The sequence below is a fragment of the Hippopotamus amphibius genome, chromosome 17 (assembly GCF_030028045.1).
Source record: "Hippopotamus amphibius kiboko isolate mHipAmp2 chromosome 17, mHipAmp2.hap2, whole genome shotgun sequence".
NCBI lineage: Eukaryota > Metazoa > Chordata > Mammalia > Artiodactyla > Hippopotamidae > Hippopotamus > Hippopotamus amphibius.
In genome coordinates, this window is record NC_080202.1 from 41,095,373 (window position 1) to 41,117,994 (window position 22,622).

A 22,622-nucleotide genomic window follows, 5' to 3' on the forward strand; every position below is an offset into this window, starting at 1 on the left:
GTTTCCTGATATGTGAAATGGGGATAACAAGAACAATAACGACTTAGAGGACTGGGACGGGGAGGGTGGGGGGGACTCGAGGGAGGGTGGGGGGGGAGTCGAGGGAGGGAGGGAATACAGGGATATGTGTATAAAAACAGATGATTGAACTTGGTGTACCCCCCCAAAAATAATAAATAAATAAATAAAATTAAAAAAAAAAAAGGAACAATAACTAATAGTAACTCCCCTAACCCAAGGCGGACAGCTGAGACGATTAAATAAGGTAACAAAGAGAAAACACCCTGCAGGCTACAAAGACCCATTGTGATGTGAGGGGATGACCTTGTTAGTTAAAGCAGGAGGGCCAGTGGTAAGACTGCAGAAAGAACTTCCTCACAGCTGCGCAATGGAAACTAACAGGGCAAAAAGAGAGGGAAGACGAACGGGCCTGGGTAGAACCCCCAAAACCTCGCCAACGATCCCCTCTCCCAACACAGGGTGCCCGTCCCTGGATCCAGACGAGCCCCTCCACTCCTGCCCATCACCCTGCCTCCCAAGGCTGCCAGCCCGTCCCCGGTCTTTCCCAGCCCAGAGCTATGTCCAACTTGTGTTTGTTGCCAATGTAACAGAAATTATTTCAACCTCCTCACCCAGCCTGGCAAAACTGCTTGTGTTGTGTAGGAGAGGCTGGAGCTGGAGGAGAGGAGGCTGGGAACTGGGGTGTCCACAGCAGGGGTAGCCCCTTCCCCAGAATATTCATTGCAACAGCAGCAGTCTAGAAGGCTGTCAGCTTACTGGGGGGACTTCCCCATACCGCCCCACGGAAGAGAAGGAAAGGCTGAGGGCCCAGGAGTCCTCACTGGGACCTTGGCTACCTTCCTTCTTACTTAAAGAGCTGCATTCAGAAGAGGCCGGGAAAGGCCCTGACTACCAGCCAGGATCAGCCCTGAGGAAATTAAGATCTTTTGAGTTTCCCCAACCCACCCTTCATTTCCTGATGCTTTTATTTAGCTAGTTTGTCCAGAAGAATCCTCCCACCCCACCAGACCTTGAGGTCCTCTCCCCTTCCTCAGTATAAGGAACTGAACCTAAAGCAACCTAACCTCAGAAGGATGGAGGCGGGGGAGGCTGACGATGACCCTGAGAATCCGTGTCACCTGGAGGGAGGGGAGAGCCTCCAAGCCCACGGGCTGAGGGAGATGGGGGGGTGGCCACGGTCCACCTTGCTGGCCAGGGAGCAGCTGCCGACCACATCAAGGAGTCCTCCTCTCAAATCATTTGGGTGGGTGGAAGCACACGGCCGTTGCAGGCCATGAAGGAAACCTTTCAAAACCAGCAGGGAGGTTCCAAGAAACGCCCCGGGGATGGGCTGTGCCAACATGCCCCATGCCCCCCAGGCCCTCTGTTCAGCCTCCAGGCTGCCAGGCTGCTTCCCACAGCAGAGGCTGCCCGAAGGCCTCAGCTGGGAGGCAGTTCGGGGCCCAGGACAGAGCCTGGGCTCTGCAGCCGTCAGAATTTGGGCAAGTTGCTTCACCCCCCTGATCTGTAAAATGGGCACAAAACTATCTACCTCGTGGGGTTGTTGGGAAAATTAAGAGAAGATATACGGAGAGTGTCTCCCTTTGGGCCTGGCACAGAGTAGGGGTTCGATAAATTCACTCAATATCATTCGTTGAACACCTGCTATACGCCAGGCCCTCCATTCTATGCCCAGGGGATCCAGCAATGAACAAAAGTCCTCAGGGGCCCTCAAGGAGCTTGCAATCTAGGTCAATAAGCAGGTCAATAAGCAGACAAACACACAAGGTCAGAGAGAACAAGTGGTCAGGAAAGGCCTCTCTAAGGACGGGACAGTTCGGGCCAGACCTGGCTGACATGAGGGACAGACCCGCTTGAGGGTCCTCTACTGTGGCTGCTCCCTGGAATCACCTGGGCAGCTCTGGAAATGAAGCCAAGGCCCCCCTCCAAGGATTCTGATGAGCTTGGTCCAGGGTGCAGCCTGGGCACCGGGACTTTTCCGTTCTTCCCAGGTGACTCCCACGTGCAGCCTTTTTCCAAATGGCTGGCCATGTGACCATCACCTGGGAACTTGTCAGGCATCCTGGTCTGGGCCCCAGTCCCAGGGGTTCAGATCCAGGGGCTGGAGTGAGGCTCAGCATCCACCTTTTTAACAAGCACCCAGGTGATCCTGAAGAGCAGAGAGGCCTAGGGATGTGTCTGGAAGAGCAAGTTCCAGCACTCTCCGGTCCGGAGCCACGCCCCGCGGCTCAGGATCTAAAGGACCCATCTCTTTGACCCCAGCCTGGGAAGTCCCACCTCCTTTCTCAGTCGGTCCGTCAAGTTCTGCGCGTGCTCCTAGGCTTAATCATGAAGCCTGAAGGTCCCCACCTCCGCGGGCTTGGGCTCTGTTACCCCAACATCGTCAGCCTCTTGGCCCAAGCCCCCAAGCCATTCTGTTTCATGTCCATGCTCCATGTCCAGCCATACCCTGGGCTTCCTCCAACCACGTGGCTCCAGTCTGGCACCCTGCAGGTATGACTCGTCCTAGTTGAAGGAATACCAAACCTACTCCAGCCTCTGCCGGGCACAGTGACTCCCACAACTGGGCCAAAGGTGGCAGGGTTGTGACCTGCTCCTGGAAATCCCTGTTCCACCCTTTTCCCCTCTCCTGGGTCTCTGGTCCCAGGACTCCTCCCATGGAGTCTGACTTCTCTCCCTCCCACTGCACTCTTAGCCCTGCCCTAAGGGTCAGGCCCTGGGGTGGGAGACATTGCACAGGTATGCTCCTCCAGGCAGAGGTGCTCCAGAATCCTCTTGCATCCCTGCTGAAGAATCAGGTCCCCTTGTCCCCCAACGCCGCCCGCGTCCCGTGCTTTGGCTGCCTGGCCTAAGGGATGCGCACCCCTTTCTTTAGGGAAGCAGCATATTATAGCCACATTGCCACACTGGGTTCAAATCCTACTTCCCAACTGTGTGACCTTGGCCACCTCTGTGCTACACTGTCCCCATCTGTAGGATAAGAATAAATAGTATCTTTCTTAGAGGGTTGTTATGGGGATTAAATGAGTCAATATTTGTACAGTGTTTAGCAAACAGGAACGTGGTACACTGTGTGTTTGTTAAATAATATTTTAAAATGCATGATTCCAGGAAGAGGATGCTTTAGTCAGTCAACAAAGTGGGTCCTGATGATGTGCTAGCTCTGGGAAGCTGGGATGAAGATTCCATTTTACAGGCGAGGAGACCGAGGATCAAGGAGACAGATGACACCCAAACCTCAGGTCAGTTACTTCAAGCCTTCTCCCCTCGAGCACCCCATGGCCCACCTCTCTTACTCCTCAGGGGCCTGGCCCGGCCCTGGTGGGCTCCACGCCCCGCACCAACAGAGGCCTCTTTGTACCCCTGCCCAAGGTCACACCCAGAGCTTGGAGCCGCGGGCCAGACAAGTGCCTTGTGTCTGGATCTGTTTCATGGCCAGGTCTGTGGTTGCCCTGGCAGCGCCAGCCACGTGCTCTGGGTGGGTGGATCTGAGAGCCATCCTCACCCCTCCCAGCCCCCCACCCCAACCTCAGCAGGGCATCCCTGACCCTCCCTCACCACATTCAGCCAGGAGACAGACCGGGAGGGAGCCCCAAGGAAAACACCCTAGTTCTTGGTCTCCACCCTGTGCAAACTTCAAGTGGCCAGACCCTGGGGTGTCTGGGGCCTCAGAGGAGGGGAGGGGCAGGAGCTGAGGGTGTAAGGAATGACATGGAGGTCACTCTGGAGGAGTGGGGAGGGCCATGCTGGGATCCGGAGAGTGGGATGTGATAACCTGGCCCTTTCTACCTCCCTAATTTGTCTTCAATCTGTTCACGTCTCTTTACCACCTGGATTAGCACAACAGCCTCTTCACCAGCCTCCCTGCCTCCATTCCTCCACCTCCCACCCTCCCAGTCTATTCTCCACATGGCCAGAAGAGCCTTTTTAAAAGGCAGATCTGAACGTGTCACTCTTCTGCCTAAAACCTCCAAAGCCTTCTCCTTCACTTTCTTTTTTTATTTTTTAATATCAAATCTGATTTTTATTTTATTATATTATATATATTTTTTATTTTGTCCGCACCGTGCAGCTTGCAGGATTTCAGTTCCCCATCCAGGGATTGAACTTAGTGAAAATGCTGAGACCTAACTAGTAGACCACCAGGGAAGTCCCTCCTTCACTTTAAGAGAATCATTACCCCAGCCTGGAAGATCTGGCTCCAGCCAGTCTCCCCAAAACCCTCTCCTCTGCAACCCACAATCCCACCCATAGATTAACTGAGGTATAAATGCAGCTCTCCACCTAAGACTATGGCTGGTATAAGTAACACTGGTAACAGCTAGAACCAGGTACAGGAAGACTCATTATTGACTAAAGTAGACAAGGGAATCCAATCTTGACCACAAATCTCTTCTTATATTTAAATTTTCCAAAATTGGAGGAGTTTACCCAGTCACTCACACAATGGCAGAGACTAGGATTGGGGTCTTTGATTGTTGTGAAATGCATCAGTGAATCAAATCTCAGCAGCAAAATCTATACAGAATTGATGCCAGTGAAAATAATTTCAGTAAAATTAAAATAGAATGGGAAAAAAAGGAAATTTGTTTAATTGCACCACAGAGGAAAAATGGAAAAATCCGATCAAGGAGTTACATTGGATGAATAGAGTTCAAACTGGAAAACACTTTCTAAAAAAGTCTTCAGTGTTGGTATGTTTTGATTTAAAGTGTTTGCATTCAAAATATCCTTCGGGTCAAAATGTCCAGGTCAAAATATCCTGTGCCCCTCAGATCTGTTTTCATACCCCTCCCTGCCTTGTGTATGATACTCCAGCCATACTGGGCTCTTTCTCTCCCTGGAGCACAGCAAGCTCTCCCTCACCTCGGAGGGTCTCAGAACCTGTTCTCTGCCTGCAGCGCTCTTTTCCTCCTGGCTCCTACCTCTCATGCTCATGGCTGATGCTGAAATACAGTGAGAGGCCTTCCTTCCTTGCCCTCTTTAAGGTAGATGTCCTTCCTGCCCCTCATGTGCTCTCTTATTCCTCCTGTCTTATTCCTCCTTGAATTCCCAGGGCAGGGCCTAGCAAATTAGAACACATAGTAGGTGCTCAATAAATATTTGTGTGTTTGGCTGCACCGTGAGGCTTGTGGGATCTCAGTTCCTCAGGCAAGGATCAAACCCGTGACCCTGCAGTGGAAGCACAGAGTCTTAACGACTGGACCGCCAGAAAAGCCCCAATAAATATTTGTGGAATGAATGACTAAATCAGTGTTACCAGGGTGAGGGGCGGAGGGATGGGTTAGGGCTTACAAAGGTCCCAGGAGAGTAAAGAGACAGGACAGGGACACAGTGTTCCATCTCTAACCACCCCTTACTCACGACACCAAGTTCCAAAGAAGCCCAGTTCAGCAGAAAAGAGGGGACAGTGCCAGTCCTGCTTCATTCCTGCCCCTTGCCCAGCTTCCCAAGGTCCAAACTGATGTGCCAACTGGCCAGCCACCCCCCCCACCCCAGCTGGGCTGTGCAACCCCCCTCCCCTGGGCCTGGCTCCCACATTTGGCTGCTGGCCAGGCTATTTGGGGAAACTTCCTGATCCCTCCCTCTGGCCTCTCCGCCCCTACACCTCATCCTACAGCCCTGGAATAGCTGTCCCTGGCCTCAACCTAGGGACAGTCGCATTCCCAATTAGCACCCAGATGGTTGCAACCATCTCTAAAAGCTTGTCATGTCCCTCTCCCCTCAGGAAGCTGCTAACTAGGACAGCAGATCTCAGAACGAGGTCACAAGACGCGTGCCCCTACACTCCCTTCCCAGCTGGAGACACGGGTGGGGACCAGGAGTCTCCATGGCAGCCCGGGAAGATGGAGGAGGCATAGGTGAGGGTGAGATGCGGGGAGAGCCAAAGCAGCCTGGGCTCCTTTTTGCCCAGAGAGCAGCTCTGGCTCAGTGCGGGGAGGAGGCCTAGCTGTGGGGAACAAGGAGACCCGTGGTCCAGACTCTGCGTGGATGGGGATTTCATGACCTCCCCAGGTTTCATAGGGCGGGATGCAGCAGGTCTGTACGCAGTACAGTACCATACGAAATCCAGGGATGGAAAAACCCTTGGGTCTGAAGGAGATCATTCTGGGGTCAATCCTGGGAGGGGCCCCAAACCCGCTGGACAAACATTCCTCTGCTGAAGTCTTGTCCTACCGCTGGCTCCAAGCTCAGCCAATGAGGGTGGGTAGGCAGGTGGGCAGACGTCACCCACATTCTGAAGACCACACCCATGTGTTCCTCTTTGGGAACCCGCAGAGAACCCAAGGGATCTGGTTCCCAACACCTTCTCAGGGTATTTTCCCCTCCCCCCGGTGAGGGATGGGGGGGGGGGCAGGGCTGTGTCATAGCTCCCTCTCCTGCCTGGCCAGTGGGAGGGGATCACTGGCATCACGTGCAGGGATCAACAGACCTGAGAGCAGGAGCGTACAGACGTCTGGGGCCTGGGGAGGTAGGAGAGGCTGATGGGGGCCCGGGGGAGGGCCGTGAGGGCAGCTGGAGCACAGCAGGGCCCAGCCTGGCCTCTGGCCTGGGCATCTGAAGTGGGGAAAAAAGCACCTATGGAGTTGGTCCTCACCCCACCCAAGGAAACCTTAGTCAAATAAACAAACAGCCAACACAGCCGCTCCTATAAGAGAAGCCAAGAAGCCGTGGCAGTGAGGAGAGGCTCCCTGAAGTGGGGAGGCCTGGGAAGAGGGCAGGGAGGCTGTTTGAACAAGGCCCCGCAGCCCTGGGGCAGTTGGCGGAAATGTTTGGAACAGGGCGGGCGGGGAGCACAGTGGTAGTTTGGATCTGGAAGCTGGGCCTGGGGTGGGTGCGTTGAGCTTGGCTGCTTCGAGGAAAAAAGCATCCAATCAGCCCCACTCTGGTCAGTGCCTCTTCTGAGGAAGACTCCTCGTCCTCAACACCTTTCCCTCAAGGTCACGGATGAGGGGCTCTCTCCCTCACCACTCTGAAGCCCCAGCCCCGCTTCCAGGCCTATGACCCTGGGCCTCGTTGCAGAAGAAGATGCTGAACTTTTCCATCTGGAGCCAAAGCCCCCGAATTCTCAAGTTCTCAGCAGAGGAGCTGGGGCAGGTGGGCCAGCGTCAGTCCTCCCCAGAACCTGATAGTCCTCCTCCCTCCTGGCAGTCAGAGGGGCTAGAGGTGATGGCAGTGCCTGGGGGTGATTTGTCACCTTCTTCTGCACTCAGAGACATCTGGCTGCCGGCTTTCCCAGGGACGCCTCATGAGAGTAAAAGAGATTGGGAAGACAGAGACCCAGACTCAGAGGCAGAGATGGGGCGAGGCAAACACAAACAGACACAGAAAGACGAACTACGGAGATGCCACACGATCAGAGACACAGAGCTGAGGGATGAGGAGAGAGATTGAGACTGAGGAGATGTGTGTGCGTGCCTGAGAGACAGAAGGAAGCGCAGAGACACACAGAAGAAGAGAGACTCAGAGACGGGCAGAAAATGACAGGCGTAGGCACAGGGGGATGGCCGCCCAGAGAGCACATGGGACACAGGGACAGGCACACGGACAGGCTGAGAGGCTCCCAGAACTACACAGGGACCTAGAGACGCTCCCTGAGAGCCCCCGGGGAGCAGAGGGGCCACATGTTGAGCCCGGCAGGGTTTGCAGGGAGTTCCAGGAGAGCGGCGCAGCTGCCTCCTGTCCCCAGCGCTGGACCCCTGCAGGCATCTGGCCCCCAGCCACCCTCACGTAAGCCAAGCCCTGGCCACTGGAGCTGGCGGGTCACCCAAGGTGAATGAAAAGTCACTGATAGGGGAGAGAGAATGTGAGCTGCGGTGAAGGCAAAGGGGTTAGCTTAGCGCACGTGTCAGGGTGGGTCCGCCGGGGATCCGTATCCCGGACTGCACTTGGAGCGGTGATTAGCGGTGCGCCACCGTACACAGTGACGTCTGTGGGTTAGTGCAGGGGGGCACGCTTGCCTGGGTGTGTGTCTGAGTGTGAGTGCGTATGTGCCCAGTTCCGTCAAGCACTTCACAGTGCAAATGAGGCCAAGGCGGCAGGTTGAGCCTCAGGCAGCCCGATCAGAATCCGTGAGTGAGTCAGAGACAACCACAAAAAGGCTGTGCATCTCTTGTTCTGAACAGACGGTGTGTTCAGGTGCCACAGGGCACTAAGCTACGGTCAAGACCAGTGTGCCATTCGTTCCCACTGGGGATGACTCCCACTGCCTGGCCAGCTGGCCCCCATGCTCTTCCCCATGCAAAGCCCAAGATCCAAACTTACAGGAGGACGCACCCTGTGGACACACGGCCCCCTTCGTGGCTACCGGCCCAGTGCCCTCTGAGAAGGGCAGCAGGAGAGACTGTGGGGTCCAGCCCTGACTCCCCCCCAGGCTGTCCTCCCTCTTGCTGTTGCAGCCCCACTGAACTCCCTTCTTGCTCCTTGGGGCCCGTGAGTACCCACACCCGCCCCACAATCAGGAGACAAGCAAGCTCTCTCCCCCTCATCCCTTCCCTGTTAAGCATCACAGGACATTTTTTAAATGTCCCAATTTTGGCATGGAGAATGAGGTCAGCGGGCCCAAAGGGGGACTGCTTGTCCGTGACAGCTGACAGTCTTCATTTCACCTTGAAACTCCTTCCTGGTCCAGGTGGGTGTGTCCTAAGCCCAGTTTTACAGGGATGCTGCTCTACGGGGGGACAGAGAGCAGGAAGGGAATTCATCAAATAGCGGTTTTGGTCACGGATGCGCCAGGCCCACTTCTAACATTAGCAGGGCCTGGAGAGGACGACAAATGGGGGCCCACCTACCCAGGTCTAAATATTTAAAAGTTATAAATCAAGCTAGTAAACTTAATTAAAATATGTTCTAGGAATTCCCTGGTGGTCCAGTGTTTGAGACTCAGAGCTCTAACTGCCAGGGGCGCTGGTTTGATTCCTGATTGGGGAAATAACATCCTGTAAGCCGTGTGGTACAGCCAAAAAGCAAATCAAATCAAAAAACAAAATAAAGGGACTTTCCTGGTGGCGCAGTGGTTAAGAATCCGCCTGCCAATGCAGGGGACACGGGTTCGATCCCTGTCCCAGGAAGATCCCACATGCCACGGAGCAACTAAGCCCGTGTGCCACAACTACTGAGCCTGCGCTCTAGAGCCCACGAGCCACAACTATTGAGCCTGTGTGCCACAACTACTGAAGCCTGTGCACCTAGAGCCTGTGCTCCGCAACAAGAGAAGCCACCGCAATGAGAAGCCCATGCACCAAAACGAAGAGTAGCCCCCACTCGCCACAACTAGAGAAAGCCCGCGCACAGCAGCAAAGACCCAACACAGCCAATAAATGAATAAATATAAATGAGTAAATATAAATAAATTAATTAAATTAAATAAGTTCTAACCTCCCACCTTGACAAGTACACTTTCATGATGACCTGGAAGACCTGCTTCCAATTTAGATTTCTGTGATTCCTGGGAGTTTTGCAGAACAACTCTGTGTTGGGAGAGACAGCTCCACTCCCACCTTGGCCCCAGCCAGCAGCCCCACTTCCTACTGCCAGCTCCTTCTGCACTGCAAGGGACACATACCTATGGAGGTAGACACCGAGCCTCAACTCACATCCTGGTTCCATCTTCATGCCCTGCAAACAGCTGCCCCTTAGCCATCTTCAGGTATCCCTCCGGTCTAAGGGTGCACACACTAGTGACATGACCTACCCTGAGGAGAACAGGCCCAGGGCAGAGGCTTCTTGCATGGGCTGGGAGCAAGCTGGCGACCTTCTGGGCAGGGACCTCCGGAGTCACAGTTATGGGGCATGTGGTCTCGAAGGGGATGCCCAGGCTCATCTCCTTGGCCCTGCTGACTATTCCTCACCCCACAGGGAGAGGAATAGTAAGAGGAGGGCCAGAGCAGAGCCCTTGAAATCACCCAGCCAGGACACGGGCACCCCCTCCCTTGCCCAGGTTTAAAGGCGCTTATAAGATCCAGCCTTCCCTGGCAGCCTCCAGAGCTCGGGCCAGGGACTAGAACTGTCTTTCCATTGGAGGGCAGCTTGGACAATTCCCAAACAGGACTTTCAGTTACTTGTATTATTTATCTTGCTGGAAAAATTTAGTGCAGCTTGATCCCAACTTGTGGATTTCTGGAGATGGGGAAGGCAGAGAGGTGATGACAACAGCCTTTTTTGCTGGGTTTTTTTTTTTTTTTGGTTGGGTCTTTAAGCCAGTTTCTTCTCTGGAGGCATAGCCCTCCCCAAGTCAGCTGCCACGGGTCCCTGCCCTGTCTTCTCACCCTTAAGACAAAAAAAAAATGGGGTGACTAAGGGAGAAAGTGGTGAGGGGCCCTGGGCAGCCCAGATAAATCCAGTGGAGACCCAGGGACCAGCAGGGGCTGGGTGGGGGTGGGGGTGAAGGGCACTGCTCTCTCTGGCCAAGTTTAAAAAAGAACTTCCAACCCCACCCCTGCCACCCACAGATCGGCTTTGCTGTGCTACACAGGAGGGGACACTTGCACTTGTTGAGCCCTCACCAGGTGCCAGGGACTGTGCTAAGCGCTCTACATGCGTATTTGCATTTAATCCTTGCAGCCACCCTACCCTATGAGGTGGATTCTATTATTATCCCCATTTTACAGGTGGGGAAGTGAACTCAGAGATGAACTCCCTCACCCAAGGTCACACAGCAGGTAGAGGTGATGGAACCCAAGTCTAAGTGACCCCAGAGCCCCCATTCCTTCCACTATAGCACACTGCCTCCCAGAAGCAAGAAGCTGGCACAGAAGCAGAAGGGATGAAGGTCAGATATGAGAAAGAACTTCCTGACAATGATGGTATATGTGGTGAGAGGAAACAACGGAATTGGGAAACTAGACAGACACAGAAAGCCCCCCCTCCTGACTTGGGTCTTGGTCTGTCCATTGGCTTGGGATGATCTCTAGAAGGTCCACGGGGTCCTGGCTGGATCCAGATGGCAGCATCCTGATCTCCCTCCATTCTACAATCTGGGGTCCTCTGTTGTACCCCAACACAGCAGCTAGGCCCAAAGGCTGACTCTCCTTTGTGGCTCAGAGCTCTAAGCACTACATCTGAGCTGTCAACCCAGGACCTCCTTTTCCAGGAAGTCTTCCTTGAGGTCCTAGGAGGCAGGACCCCTTTCCTACAGGCCAAATTCCAACACAGAAGGTGCAAGTGCACCCACTTCTACAATAAGGCCCACTTCTGTGATCCCCTTCCCCATCTGGCTCTGGCACATGGACATGGAAAAGATCTATTCAGTCCCCAAGCTCTCTGGGTTCCCCAGGCCACCTGGACCAGCCCCTGCTCCCTCATGCCCCTCACCCCCACACAAGTGTATCCAGGGTGTGAATAGATGATGCAGGTGCCCTGGGGCACACCGGAAAACCCAGGTTCCAGCTCAGCTATGCAGAGGCCATTTAGGTCACCCCATCACCCCATCAGTGTAGGATGCTGCCCTGGATGAGGCCCGGGGCACGCTGAGTCAATGAGGTTCCTTACCTGGGGTCCTGCAGTCATCGCCCTCAACCTGCTCTCCTCCAGAAAACTGCGTCCCTCAGGCCCAGTTCTGCCCTTTCCCATCCCTCGCAGCCTGCTCCGGCATCAAGGAAAGCCAGCCGTGACCCTCTAAACTTCTCCAGAGTTTAGTCTTACTCGCTCCCTAGATGCCCAGCATCAGTGCGCAGAGCCAATAGGGATGTTCTCCCTGCCCCCTGGGGTCCCGCAGTTTTGAGACGAGGGCACAGGACTGGTGGAAGGGGCTGCTTTGTTCTCCCTCACTGCCCTCAAGGTCCTCAGCGCGGACCAGCCAGCATCGCTGACTTACCTGCGGGGCAGAGACGAACCTTCCGCGGCCACCTGCTCTCATCGCGTTCCGGAGCGCAGCTGCCTTGCGCTTGCCTGGGAGGGGGCGGGGCCCGGGCGGGGGCGGGGCCTGGGGGAGCGGAGGCCGAGCCCCTCCCTGAGTCTCGGCGGGGTGGGGCGGTCGGGTGTATTCAGGTGGGCAGAAACGGGGGGAGCATCCGGGCCACTAGGGAGGCTCTGGAGCTGTCGCTTTCCTGTGGGCTGGGAATTAGGATGCCTGGGTCCTGAGGACCTCATGAAAAGCCCTCCTTCAGGCAGCCTTTCCCAGGTGCCCTGGAGGCAGTGGCTCCATGTGAAGACCCCTCACCCGAAGACGCAAGCCCGGGAACCCCTCCTCGTCTGAGTTCCCCCTTCTATCTGAGCTCAGGAAAGCTCTCCCAACCTGGCAAGGTGGGTGCGAGATAGGACACTTCCCCTAAAGTCAGGGTCCCCCCCATCCAGGGGTCACCTGTGTAGGGGCTCAGGCCACTGAGGGGACTGTTAGGTGCCCAGGTTATCTTTATCTTCAATCTCTCTTTCAGCAACACAGCACCCTCCCTGCCCTCAACGCCAGCTCAGGTCTCTCAGCTGTCACTGTTTCGCCCTGGAATGACAGGCGTCCTGACTCGGTGCGTCCAGCCACATTCAAGGCCATTGAGCTTAGCACCCCTGGGCCCCGGCCCCCCTCCTCCTGCCCCCAGTCGCTAATTTTATTGACCTGTAAAAGGCACGTTGCTGGCAGGGGAGATCACAACTGAAGGTGAAGTGGGGAGCACAGGAGCAGAAGAAGGGGCCCCGGGAGGCAGAGATGGGACAGGAGGGAGGAGAAGGGTGACTCCTGGAGCCAGGGCCAAGGAACACTAGAGATTAGCAGGAAGAGAGGCCCTGGGAAAGAGGGGTACACTCCCTGGGGGAGTGGAGGCCAAAAAGACTGGTACTGGGATGTCAGCCCTCAGTCGGAAAAGAGGCAGACTGAAGAAAGATGCTGGGAGAAGGGAGCAGGCATTATTTCCCATCTACCCTTAGGCAGGACCAGGGATGCAGCCAGAGGGAAGGAGTTAGATGGCAGGAAGGACTGCCATCCTGCTCTCAAATCTCTGCCCTAGCCCCCTCCCTTCCTCTTGAAGGTGACTCCTGCCTGCTGGGCCTCTTACTACAGAAATAGCCCTTTCCCTGAAGAATCAACCTAGATCTTGCCTTTCTTTTTCTTTCTTTCCTGTTAAAATGAGAACAGAAAATTTAGGCCTTTATAACTCCCCCCCACCCCACCCCCATGCCTACCTGAGCCTTACCCCTCAAATCCTGGATCCCAGCCTCTTCCCAGCCCCGGGAAGGTGACCTGGGGGCTAGGAGAGGATGGGGGGGGCACTGGGGTTTGAGCCTATTATGGGGTGGAGGAGGCCAGAAGGCCTTACATTCTCGATGGCTCTCAAATTTAGACTTTAGATGCTCTCTCCGAATCAAGGTTACATGATAGCCATAAAGAGGGGTGTTTAAAATAAAAAAGCTTTTAACGTTAGAAATACAGTACAGGGACTTCCCTGGTGGAACAGTGGTTGAGAATCCGCCTGCCAATGCAGGGGACACAGGTTCAGTCCCTCGTCTGGGAAGCTCCCACATGCCACGGAGCAGCTAACCCTGTGCACCACAACTACTGAGCCTGCACTCTAAAGCCCGCAACTACTGGGCCCATGCGCCGCAACTACTGAAGCCCTCATGCCCCAGGGCCTGCGTGCCTCAACTACTGAGCCCATGTGCTACAACTACTGAAACCCATGCGCCTACAGCCTGTGCTCCACAAGAGACACCACCACAATGAGAAGCCTGTGCACCACAATGAAGAGTACCCCCCACTTGCTGCAACTAGAGAAAGCCTGCATGCAGCAATGAAGACCCAAAGCCACTCAAAAAAAAAAATAGTTATGTCAGTTATACCTCAACACATCTGTTTTTAAAATACCACACATTTTCTACACTTTTCTACTTCTTTATTTGTAATTTATAGAGGATCTCAAAAAATAGAAGTGACCTTGGCAGGGAAGGAACGTTGAAGCCAAGGGAAACTGTGGTGATGCCTCGTACAGTGTGGCCATTCTCCTGCCTTAGTTTCCCTCCACCAGCCCCATCCAGTGCATACGAAGGTGTCTGTGTACATGTAAGGGGGTCTGGGATGAGCTGTGGCTCTCTAGATCCTTAGTGTGGGAGTCCGAGCCAGCCTGGGTGTCCGGGGATCCTCTGTGGCTGGTCAGCCAGGAGCCTGGAGCTGGTGACTCCAGAGGGAGGGTTTGGACCCAGGCTTTGCCCAGGAGATGGTGGCTGCTGTGGATTCTCCTGCCCCCTGCAGGCTGCAGTGGGCACTGCAGGGGCCAGGTGGTCAGTCCAGGGAGAAGTCAGCCTGGGCACAGTGCTGCACATAGTCGAAGTCAGGTACAGTGAAGGGCACGCGGGACCACTGCTTGGACTGGACCCGCCCTTGCGGTGTCTCCAACAGCATCTTGCAGATTTTGAGCACTGGCAGCTTCACTGACTTGTAGATCATCTGAAGACCCCAGCTCTGGGGGTGGGACAGAGATGGCCAGGTCTGGGTCTCTGTCCTCAGACTGGGCTTCTCTCCTCAAGTTGGAGTTCATGAATGCTGGACCTGTGTCTCCCACCTCAGCCTGAAAGCTATCTCTCCCATCACACTGTGGGCTCCCTAAGACAGGGTGGAACTCCTCTCCTCAGATTAAGAGCTCCTGGGGCAGGGCTGTCTCCCCCATCCCAGTGAGGGTGCCCTGACAGCAGAGGCTGGGTCTCCTCTCTCGGACTGAGGACTCCTCAAGCCTAGAGCTAAGGGCCACGGCCCCAGCACTTACCTCCCCACAGTTACTGCAGCTAATGACACCCCCCGGCCTCCAGTCCTTGAAGACTCTGTTGATGACCACAGGCTCCTGGGAGGTTTTGTAGTAGATCCTGGAGAGGAACGGGAATGGCCACAGCCCTCGTGAGCCCCGCCCCCCAGCCCAGCCCCAGCTCTCACGCTCTGTTGAGCCTCTGCCTGGGCCTTGGGCCTTTCTGCCCATGGAGAGGCACAGAGATGTTGGCCTATGCTGCCTCCCCAGTGCCCTCTGCTGCCCAAGTTCAGGCCTCAGCACGACCCAGCTGGATGATTTCAACGTCTCCCAACAGCTCTCCCTGCCCCATCCTTCCACTCCATTCCATCCTCACTCTCAACCCCACATCATCCTTCCACCAACCGCCAGAGTGATTCTCTACAAATGTACATCTGACCCTGACGTTCCCTTGCTCAAAATCCCTCTAAGATTCCTCACCGCCTCAGGACAAACACTAAACGCTCAGGCCTGACCTTCAAGGTCCTCCACAGGCTAGTCTGTGTTCCTTCAGAATCTCATCCTTCAGCATCTCTTCCACTCAAGTCAACAGAATTACTCCCATTGCATCATCCCTGCCTCTCCTCATTTCACATTCCAACCCAGTGCATCCTTCAAGACAAGACCTAGTTGAAATGCAGGGGACACGGGTTCGATCCCTACCCCAGGAAGATCCCACATGCCACGGAGCAACTAAGCCCGCAAGCCACAACTATTGAGTCTGTGTGCCACAACTACTGAAGCCCGTGTGCCTAGAGCCCGTGCTCCGCAAGAAGAGAAGCCACCACAATGAGGAGCCTGCGCACCACAATGAAGAGTAGCCCCAATCACTGCAACTAGAGAAAGCCCATGTGCAGGAACGAAGACCCAACGCAGCCAATAAACAAACAAACTAATTAAAAAAAAAAGAAAAAGAAATGCTACCTCCTCAAAGGAGAGAACCTGTGTGAAGATCCTTGGCACAGTAATAAATATTTAATGAATAGATGGAGGATGGGGGAAGGTTACCCTCTAGAGGGTGGAAGATGAGGGGATAGCTCAGGAAAACTAGTCCCTCTTGATGTCTTCAAAGTAGGCAGGACCACCTGGTCAGAGAATCAAGATCCCACATGCTGCAGGGCAATCTAAGCTTGCGAGGCACAGCTACTGAGCCTGTGTGCTGCAACTAATGAACCCGTGCACTCTGGAGCCCACGCATCACAACGAAGAACCCGAGCCCTGCAACGACAGATCCCGAGTGCCATACCCAAGATCCGATATGGCCAAAAATAAATAAATAAATATTTCAAAAAAAAAAAAAAAAAAAGGAAACAAAGTAGGTAGGACCAGGGGGCCAGTTTGTGGTCCCTCAGCATTTGGCATCCTGAATTCCAGCTCTTGCTCAACCACACAGTGGCTGTGGGAGCTTGGGCAAGTCACTTAGCCTCTCTGAGCCTCTCTTTCCTCACCTGTAAAGTGGGGTGATAGTAAGACCTGTGTAATCAGACTACTGTGAAAATGCACACTTGGTGGTTGTGAAAATGCTCTTTAACCTTCCAAGCCCTCAAGGCACTGTCTGGATGAGAGGGTTTCTCCATTCCCCATCACACCCCCTCCTCTGTCCCCACTCCCACCCCGCCGGCCCCTTCCACAGTTCTCACGAGAAGTTTGGGTTCACGTTGACGTGGTGGGTACCCTCCACCCTCCGCAGGTCACTTCCATAGCCCACGGGCATTGAGCAGTTGATGCAGAGGAGCTGCACATGCTCCGCCGGGAATCTGCGCCGCCGACTCTCCCGCTGGGCTGCCCGGGCTGCCCGCGTGACCAAGGCTGCCTGTTGTAGATCCCGGATCTGGGGTGGGAGGGGACACGGGGCATGGCTGGGGCCTGAGAGACCTGACCCCAGCAATGCTCCCAAAGACCTCAGATTATTAGCACCCAGAAGGGACTTCCCCAACCATCCCTAGAGCTTTTAGAAGCAGCTCTGCGGAAAAAGATATGGGGGTGGAAAAAAAAACACGAGAGGAAGGCAAGCCTTTTTGCTGAATCTTTACCCTCTCTTTGGAGAACTTCATGCAAAGCGACTTCTTTTAATCCAACATAGGGGCTCATTAATAATTATGCTGGGACGACAGGAGGAAACAGGGACCATCCTGAACAAGGCTGGATGATGGCAACCTCGCCTCAGGGGAACTGATTTAAGCTCTGGTTCTGGGCTTATTTTGTGGATGTGTCTGTTTGTTTCCCTGCTGCCTGGTTCCAGAAGGGCTGTAAGGCGGCTCTCACAGATACACAAAGTATTTGGTGATGAGAATATATCCAAAGCCCTGAATAAGGCCTGTTTCCATGGCATTTTGGAGAACAGCCATTGCCTTCCCTGGCAGCCTCACCCACAGCCTCTACCTTTCCCTTCATTCAGATCTTCCTCAGGTGGGCCAGGCTAGCCCCCCAGAGGAAGCGGGACCAGGGGAGTGTATGTGTGTGCAGTCAGAGACCTTCCAGGCAGAGCGTCCTTGGTCCCCTTCCCCACAGGGTACTCAGGCTGCCCACAAACCTTGGCTTGGTACTCAGCCTGGTCCATCTCCTGCACAGCGGTCACTGCGCGTTCCATCAGAGTCTCCAGCACCTCGTTGGTCATCTCCCGCTTCAGCTCCCGACTACCTTGGGCTGCCACAAATGAGTATACGCTTTGGCTGGCCCGGGCACGGCCCCTTGCCTGGGGAAAGAGAAAACAGAGGGGCCTGAGTGGGGCTGGGGTCTCACACAGCATCCTTTGAGGGCTGTTTTGGGGAGGGATGCTTTGGGCACCTGGACCATGGAGATCTCATTGGTCAGGAGCCCATAGCGCACTACCACATTGCACTGGGGGATGTCCAGCCCCTCCTCTGCCACACTTGTAGCCACCAGGAGGTTCAGGGTACCAGTCCGGAACTTGTGGATCACTTCTTGCTGGTCCCTCTTGGGGGCAGGGGGAGAAAGAGGATGGTAAATGAGGTGGGTTCGGGCCTATCCTCCTGCCAGCCCAGCCTCTCCTGGTTTAGCCCTTTTACTCACAACCTTGGTCCCTTTCCCTACGAACCCTGAGTCCCCACCTCTATCTTCAAATACCCCCAGGAGTTTGCTCATCTTCCCAGGTAACCATCTAATCCCTGTCTCCCTTAGGAGTCCCTAAAGGTCCCTGCCCCTCTACTCTAGGAGATCTCAGGACCTACTATTCTCATGCAAGGGACCCCAGACCCCTGATTCTCTGTCCTGAGGACACCACTCACCTCTCCCCACATATCCCCAAGCCTCTGCCTCTCTTCCCCCAGAGACCTCCGGAATGGGGGAACCTTCAGAACTGGGGATCTCCGTGTCTACCTCTCTCCCCTCCCCCAGCTCTCTGCCCTCTGCCTGGAGATAATCAGTCCCCCATTGCTCTGTGCTGAAGAGTCTGTGCCCTCCCCTTCTCCACTAGGGAACTCCCCACCCTCCGCTCCTTTCCGCAAAGCCCACACCTGAGTCATCTGGATCGTCTGAGTCCTCTGGCTGCTGTTCCCAGCCCCAATCAACAGCTGGGGCCTGATGGCCACTGTCTGCAGGCCTGGCTGCTGCTGGAGCCACAGCAGGAGGGAGTGAGCACTCTGGCGGGTTCGGGTGAAGATGATGCCCCGGGGGCTGTCAGGGCTCCTGAACTGCTTCTGCAGGATCTCTTCCAGCACCTCCAGTTTCGGGTTCTCTGGGCCACGAGTTGCCAGGCGGGCCAGTTCATTCTTGTGGTCTGCCAGAAAAGCCCAAAACAGAGGCACAGGACTCAGGCATGGAGGTGGGCAAGGCATGGGTTGGGGTTGGGGGACCCATGGGGATAAGATTACAGGGGTATGGGGTCGGGGGGAAGGGCTGAGGATACCTGCCTCCTGCCTAATTCCCCTGAACGGCACCAAAAGCACATTTAAGGATATCCTCTGCCTGCCCAGCCCTAAGGCTAGCCAGCCCTACATCAGGCGCCTACAGTGTAGAATAACTTGCTCACATACCTCATCCAGCACCTTTCTTCAACCCAGCTACCAGGATGACCCTGGACCTTTTCATGCTAATCTTTGCTCCCAGGGATTGACTCAACCTCAGGTCTCTTCAGAAAGCTGCTTGCCCTCCAGCCTGTGCTGAGGCCTTCTCTAGCCTTACATTTCACCCTCTGACCACCTCACTTTCCCAGTTTAAAGGTACCACACATCCCAAACTTTCAAGGACCGTCCCAATTAAACGGTTTTTAAAAAAGTCTTTGTCAGAAACATGAATTAGTTTTTACATCTATGCAAAACTTCGCAAATGCGAGCATATTATCTTTTGTCATATCCACGGCCTTGACGTTTGGTTATAAAATTAGGGCCCCAGTACCCTCGCTGGCACCTTCCCCACCCACCCGTGCCCTGGCTGGCCTCTGACCTCTAGTTCAGTTGCGAGCCTCACCATCAAACAGCGCCAGCAGCCAGCGCTCGGCACGCAGGATCTGGGTCTTACTGGCGCGCTCCCCGTCGTAGAAATCCCGCAGCGTGCCCAGGGCATCTACCGCACGGACCGTGTCGTGGATGAGCAGCGCGTCGTTGTAGCGACGCAGGTGAAGCGCGTACACCCGCCGGTCCTGGAGACCCGCCTCAGCCGCTGCGGGAGGGCGGGGTTCGCCGGGTCTGAGCGGCCACGCCCCTCCAGGGCCTACTTCCGCCTAGACTACGCCCCCGAAAGGCTCCGCCCAGGCTGGCCCCGTCCCGGGCCGCCCCAGCAGCCTAGCTCTCCCCTAGAGCGGCCCTCCTCACCATCCTGGCTCAGCTCCACTACTTGCTGCTCGTAGGTCTGGGTCCCAAAGTCCCGTCTCAACTCGGGCATCTCCAGATGGTCGTGGATTTGGTCCATGAGCTCCTTCAGCCTGTCGCCAAATGGGTCCTGGACGAGAAGAGTGAGGGTGTGAGAGGATTCGCGCACACACACCAGGGGAATGGGCACCCAGTGGGGACGCTGATCTCCGGGTGAAGCTGCGCCGCTACTGCGAGCACATGGGAGCTGGAGAGGAGGGAGCCCTAGACGGAGGCCATGGGGTGTGAAAGGAGTCCTGGCTGGAGACAGGGGTCGGGGTCCTGCTCCGCCTGCGTCCTTGACTTGTGGCCTGAGCGCACTGATGTCTAGACCTTGTCTAGCCCTGTCATAGCAGTCACCAGACAGTGTCTGCACCGCAGGAGAGAGCTTGGAACAGCCTCAGCACAAAGTGCGCCACCTTTATGATTTGCAAAGCATGCCCAGGGTTTTGAGAGATGCCCACTGTGGCACCTGAGTCAAACGGAACAGCAGGCTGAGGGCATGGGCTGTATCTGCCCCACCGCACAGAAAGGAGAAATGGAGGTTGAGACGAAAGCAAATAAATAACCTGAAACGGCAGAGTTAGTGAGGGTGGAGTCCGAGCTCAACCCCAGGTGGCCTAACTTCACACCAGACCCCACCCCCTGGCCCTGGCCCTCCCCACTCCGCACCTCGGTGCGCCTGTGGCAGAGGTCATACTGTTTGCAGGGCTGCTGGCTGTGCTCCTGCAGCTGGGAGCGGTAGTCCTGGGGTGACATGATGCGCCACGTGTCCAGGTTGGCACAGAGCTGGAGTGACAGAGAGGGGTTCACTGGAATGGGGGGGGGTCACTGTGGGGTCGTTGCGCAGAGAGCTTTGTGGCAGGATGGGCTGAGGCAGGGTCACTGGGAGTGGGGATCATGTATGTGACAAATAGCGGTTGCCCTCCCTCTCTATGCCCAGTGCTCTTCTAGTTACTGGGGATACAGAGCATCTTACACTGGCGTTGGGGAGACCGATGATAAATAAGTAAAGAGTAACAGAATAAGAGAATTTCAGATAAGTGTTAACTAGCTCTGAAAAAATAAAATTGGATGATGTGAGTGCAGTGATGATTAGGGAAGACGCTGAAGAGGTGACATTTAAGCTGTTTCCTGAATGACAAGAAAGAGCCAGGCAGGTAAAGTGCAGGCTAAAGGCATTCAGGGCAGAAGAAATAGCAAGTGCAAAGGTTCTGAGATGAGGGCAAGCCTGACATGCTCAAGATACAGAGAGAAGGCCAGAATAGTGGGAATGGGGGGGGGGGGGTGCAGGAAATGAGGGTGGGAGGTAGGAGGGGCTAGATCACGTGGGACTTTGTAAACCAGAGTGGACGTGGGAGGTTATTCTAAGAGCAACAAGAAGTCATTGGAGGCTGGAGCTTAGGTGGGGAAGGGGCCGGAACCCTGCCTGGGGGAGCCTGGGGAGGGCTGATGGGCATGGGGTGGGGTAGGGCAGGGCGGGTCAGGGAGATTTCTGGTGGGAGAGTCACAGGGGCCAAGCTGACCTGTAGGACGTGGTCAATGGCCCCATCGAGGGTGGAGGCCCCGCCAGTGCCTGGGGAGGCTGTGAGACCCAGCACCTGTGGCAGCGGCCGTGTCCTGTGGAGTTTAAGCTCTAGGTACCGGCTCAGGATGACGTTGTAGACGGTGTCTTTGTGCGTGTGGTGACACTCATCTACCACCAGCAGGGAGAAGGCTGGGGGCACACAAGAAAAGGTTATGACCTAAGTTCGCAAAGTCCTTCCTCCCATAAGCTTTGTTTCAGGTAGTCCCCACAACTCATTTGAGAATTCCTTCTCCCTTCACAGCGTGCAGCTGGGCCCCAGAGAACGGGTCAGGCAGGGATGATTTATCTCCATCTTACAGATTAGTAAACTGAGGCTCAGCTGGGGGAAGGGACTTGCCCAAGATCCTGCACTCTAGCCAGGTCTGTTGCTACTGGGGTGTATGCTGGGGTTTGGTGAATGGGGAACCCCTCATCCCAGGAAATGTCCCGACACTTTTACTAGAACAGGAGCCCTGGGGTTGGCAGGCAGGGTGCCTCGGGGCCGCACACCTTCCCCTACCCAAAGCCCTCACCGTTGAGTTCCACGTGCTCCTCCTCCTCCGGGCTGGTCAGTGCCTTCTGCAGCAGCTCAGCTGTGCAGATGAGCAGGTCATGCTGCCGGGCCATGTGGCCAAAGCCAGCTCGTGGCCCCATGTCCCCACTCAGGGTTGTGATGGTCCAGCGTCTGTCCAGCATGCGGCTGAACTCCTCGCGATGCTGGGTCACCAGGTGCACCTGGGGGTAGAGAATGAGATGAGTAGAGGAAGCTGGATCAGGGCCAGGGGGAGGGGGGAGCAAGGTGACCCCCAGGACGTGGCTGGGTTCTGGAGTGGGTGGAAATTCAGGTGCGCTTAGAGATGGTCACAGCTGCTTTGGAGTTCTGGAAGGTCCTGAGAGGCACCTGAGGGGTTGAGACGCTGCTGCGGGGAGGGCAGGACACTCACCCTGTTGACCAATACAACCACCTTGGCTCTGTCCACAGTCTCTAGATGCCTCTTGGCCACATAAGCGGCCGCCCTGGTCTTCCCGGAGCCCGTGGGCAGCCATATGATGATATTCTTGCCCTCCAAGGCGGGCATGATCACCTCCCACTGGTAGGGTCGCAGCTCCATTCTGGAAATGGCAGGGAGCTCAGACCGCTGGCCCTCCTGGCCGCCTCCCAGGCCCTGCCTCCCTCAGAGCCACTCCCCACTCCTGGCCAGCTCAGTCGGGTATAGGGAACTCCCTGTGCCCACGGCTCCATCCACTTGAAGAAGGGGGCAGGGCAATGGTGGGACCTACCGGAAACCTGATCTGGGCAGGAGGAGAGGCCGAGAATCGCAGACCTTACCTGCCCCGTGCCGGCTGGCCGCGGAGCACTTGCAGCTCTGCCGGCTTAGCCCAGATGCTGCTGGGCTCCGCTGAGAAGGAAATGGAAACTGAAACTGAGAGGGAGGAGCCAGCCCAGCAGGGATGAACCTAGAAATCTCCCTTCGCTGCCCCTCAGAAAAATCCTTCTGCGCTTCAGGGGGCCGGAGGAGGGGG

General features: G+C 55.5%; 1 protein-coding gene across 1 annotated transcript; it reads right to left on the reverse strand.

The window, feature by feature from the left end:
* Positions 1-13,832: 13,832 nt before the first annotated feature.
* DHX58 (DExH-box helicase 58) lies at positions 13,833-22,483 on the reverse strand. Its single transcript, XM_057715286.1, has 13 exons — positions 22,429-22,483; positions 22,043-22,211; positions 21,632-21,833; positions 21,058-21,248; positions 20,204-20,320; positions 19,496-19,622; positions 19,152-19,343; positions 18,200-18,462; positions 17,511-17,660; positions 17,257-17,418; positions 16,364-16,554; positions 14,709-14,805; positions 13,833-14,407 (listed from the first exon to the last, which is right to left on the reverse strand). Exons 2-13 carry the CDS (start codon positions 22,208-22,210, stop codon positions 14,228-14,230), a joined length of 2,040 nt encoding a protein of 679 aa, XP_057571269.1. The 5' UTR covers position 22,211; positions 22,429-22,483; the 3' UTR covers positions 13,833-14,227.
* Positions 22,484-22,622: the final 139 nt, after the last annotated feature.

Bases quoted from the DNA above. Each gene is read 5' to 3' on its own strand.
- DHX58 (XM_057715286.1), bottom strand. From the start codon at position 22,210: ATGGAGCTGCGACCCTACCAGTGGGAGGTGATCATGCCCGCCTTGGAG. The intron at 19,344-19,495 runs GTGAGGAGGGCC...GCCCTCCCGCAG, and splicing joins AGTGGAGCTGAGCCAGGATG to CGGCTGAGGCGGGTCTCCAG. The intron at 17,419-17,510 runs GTGCCCAAAGCA...CTCTTTCCCCAG, and splicing joins ATGAGATCTCCATGGTCCAG to GCAAGGGGCCGTGCCCGGGC.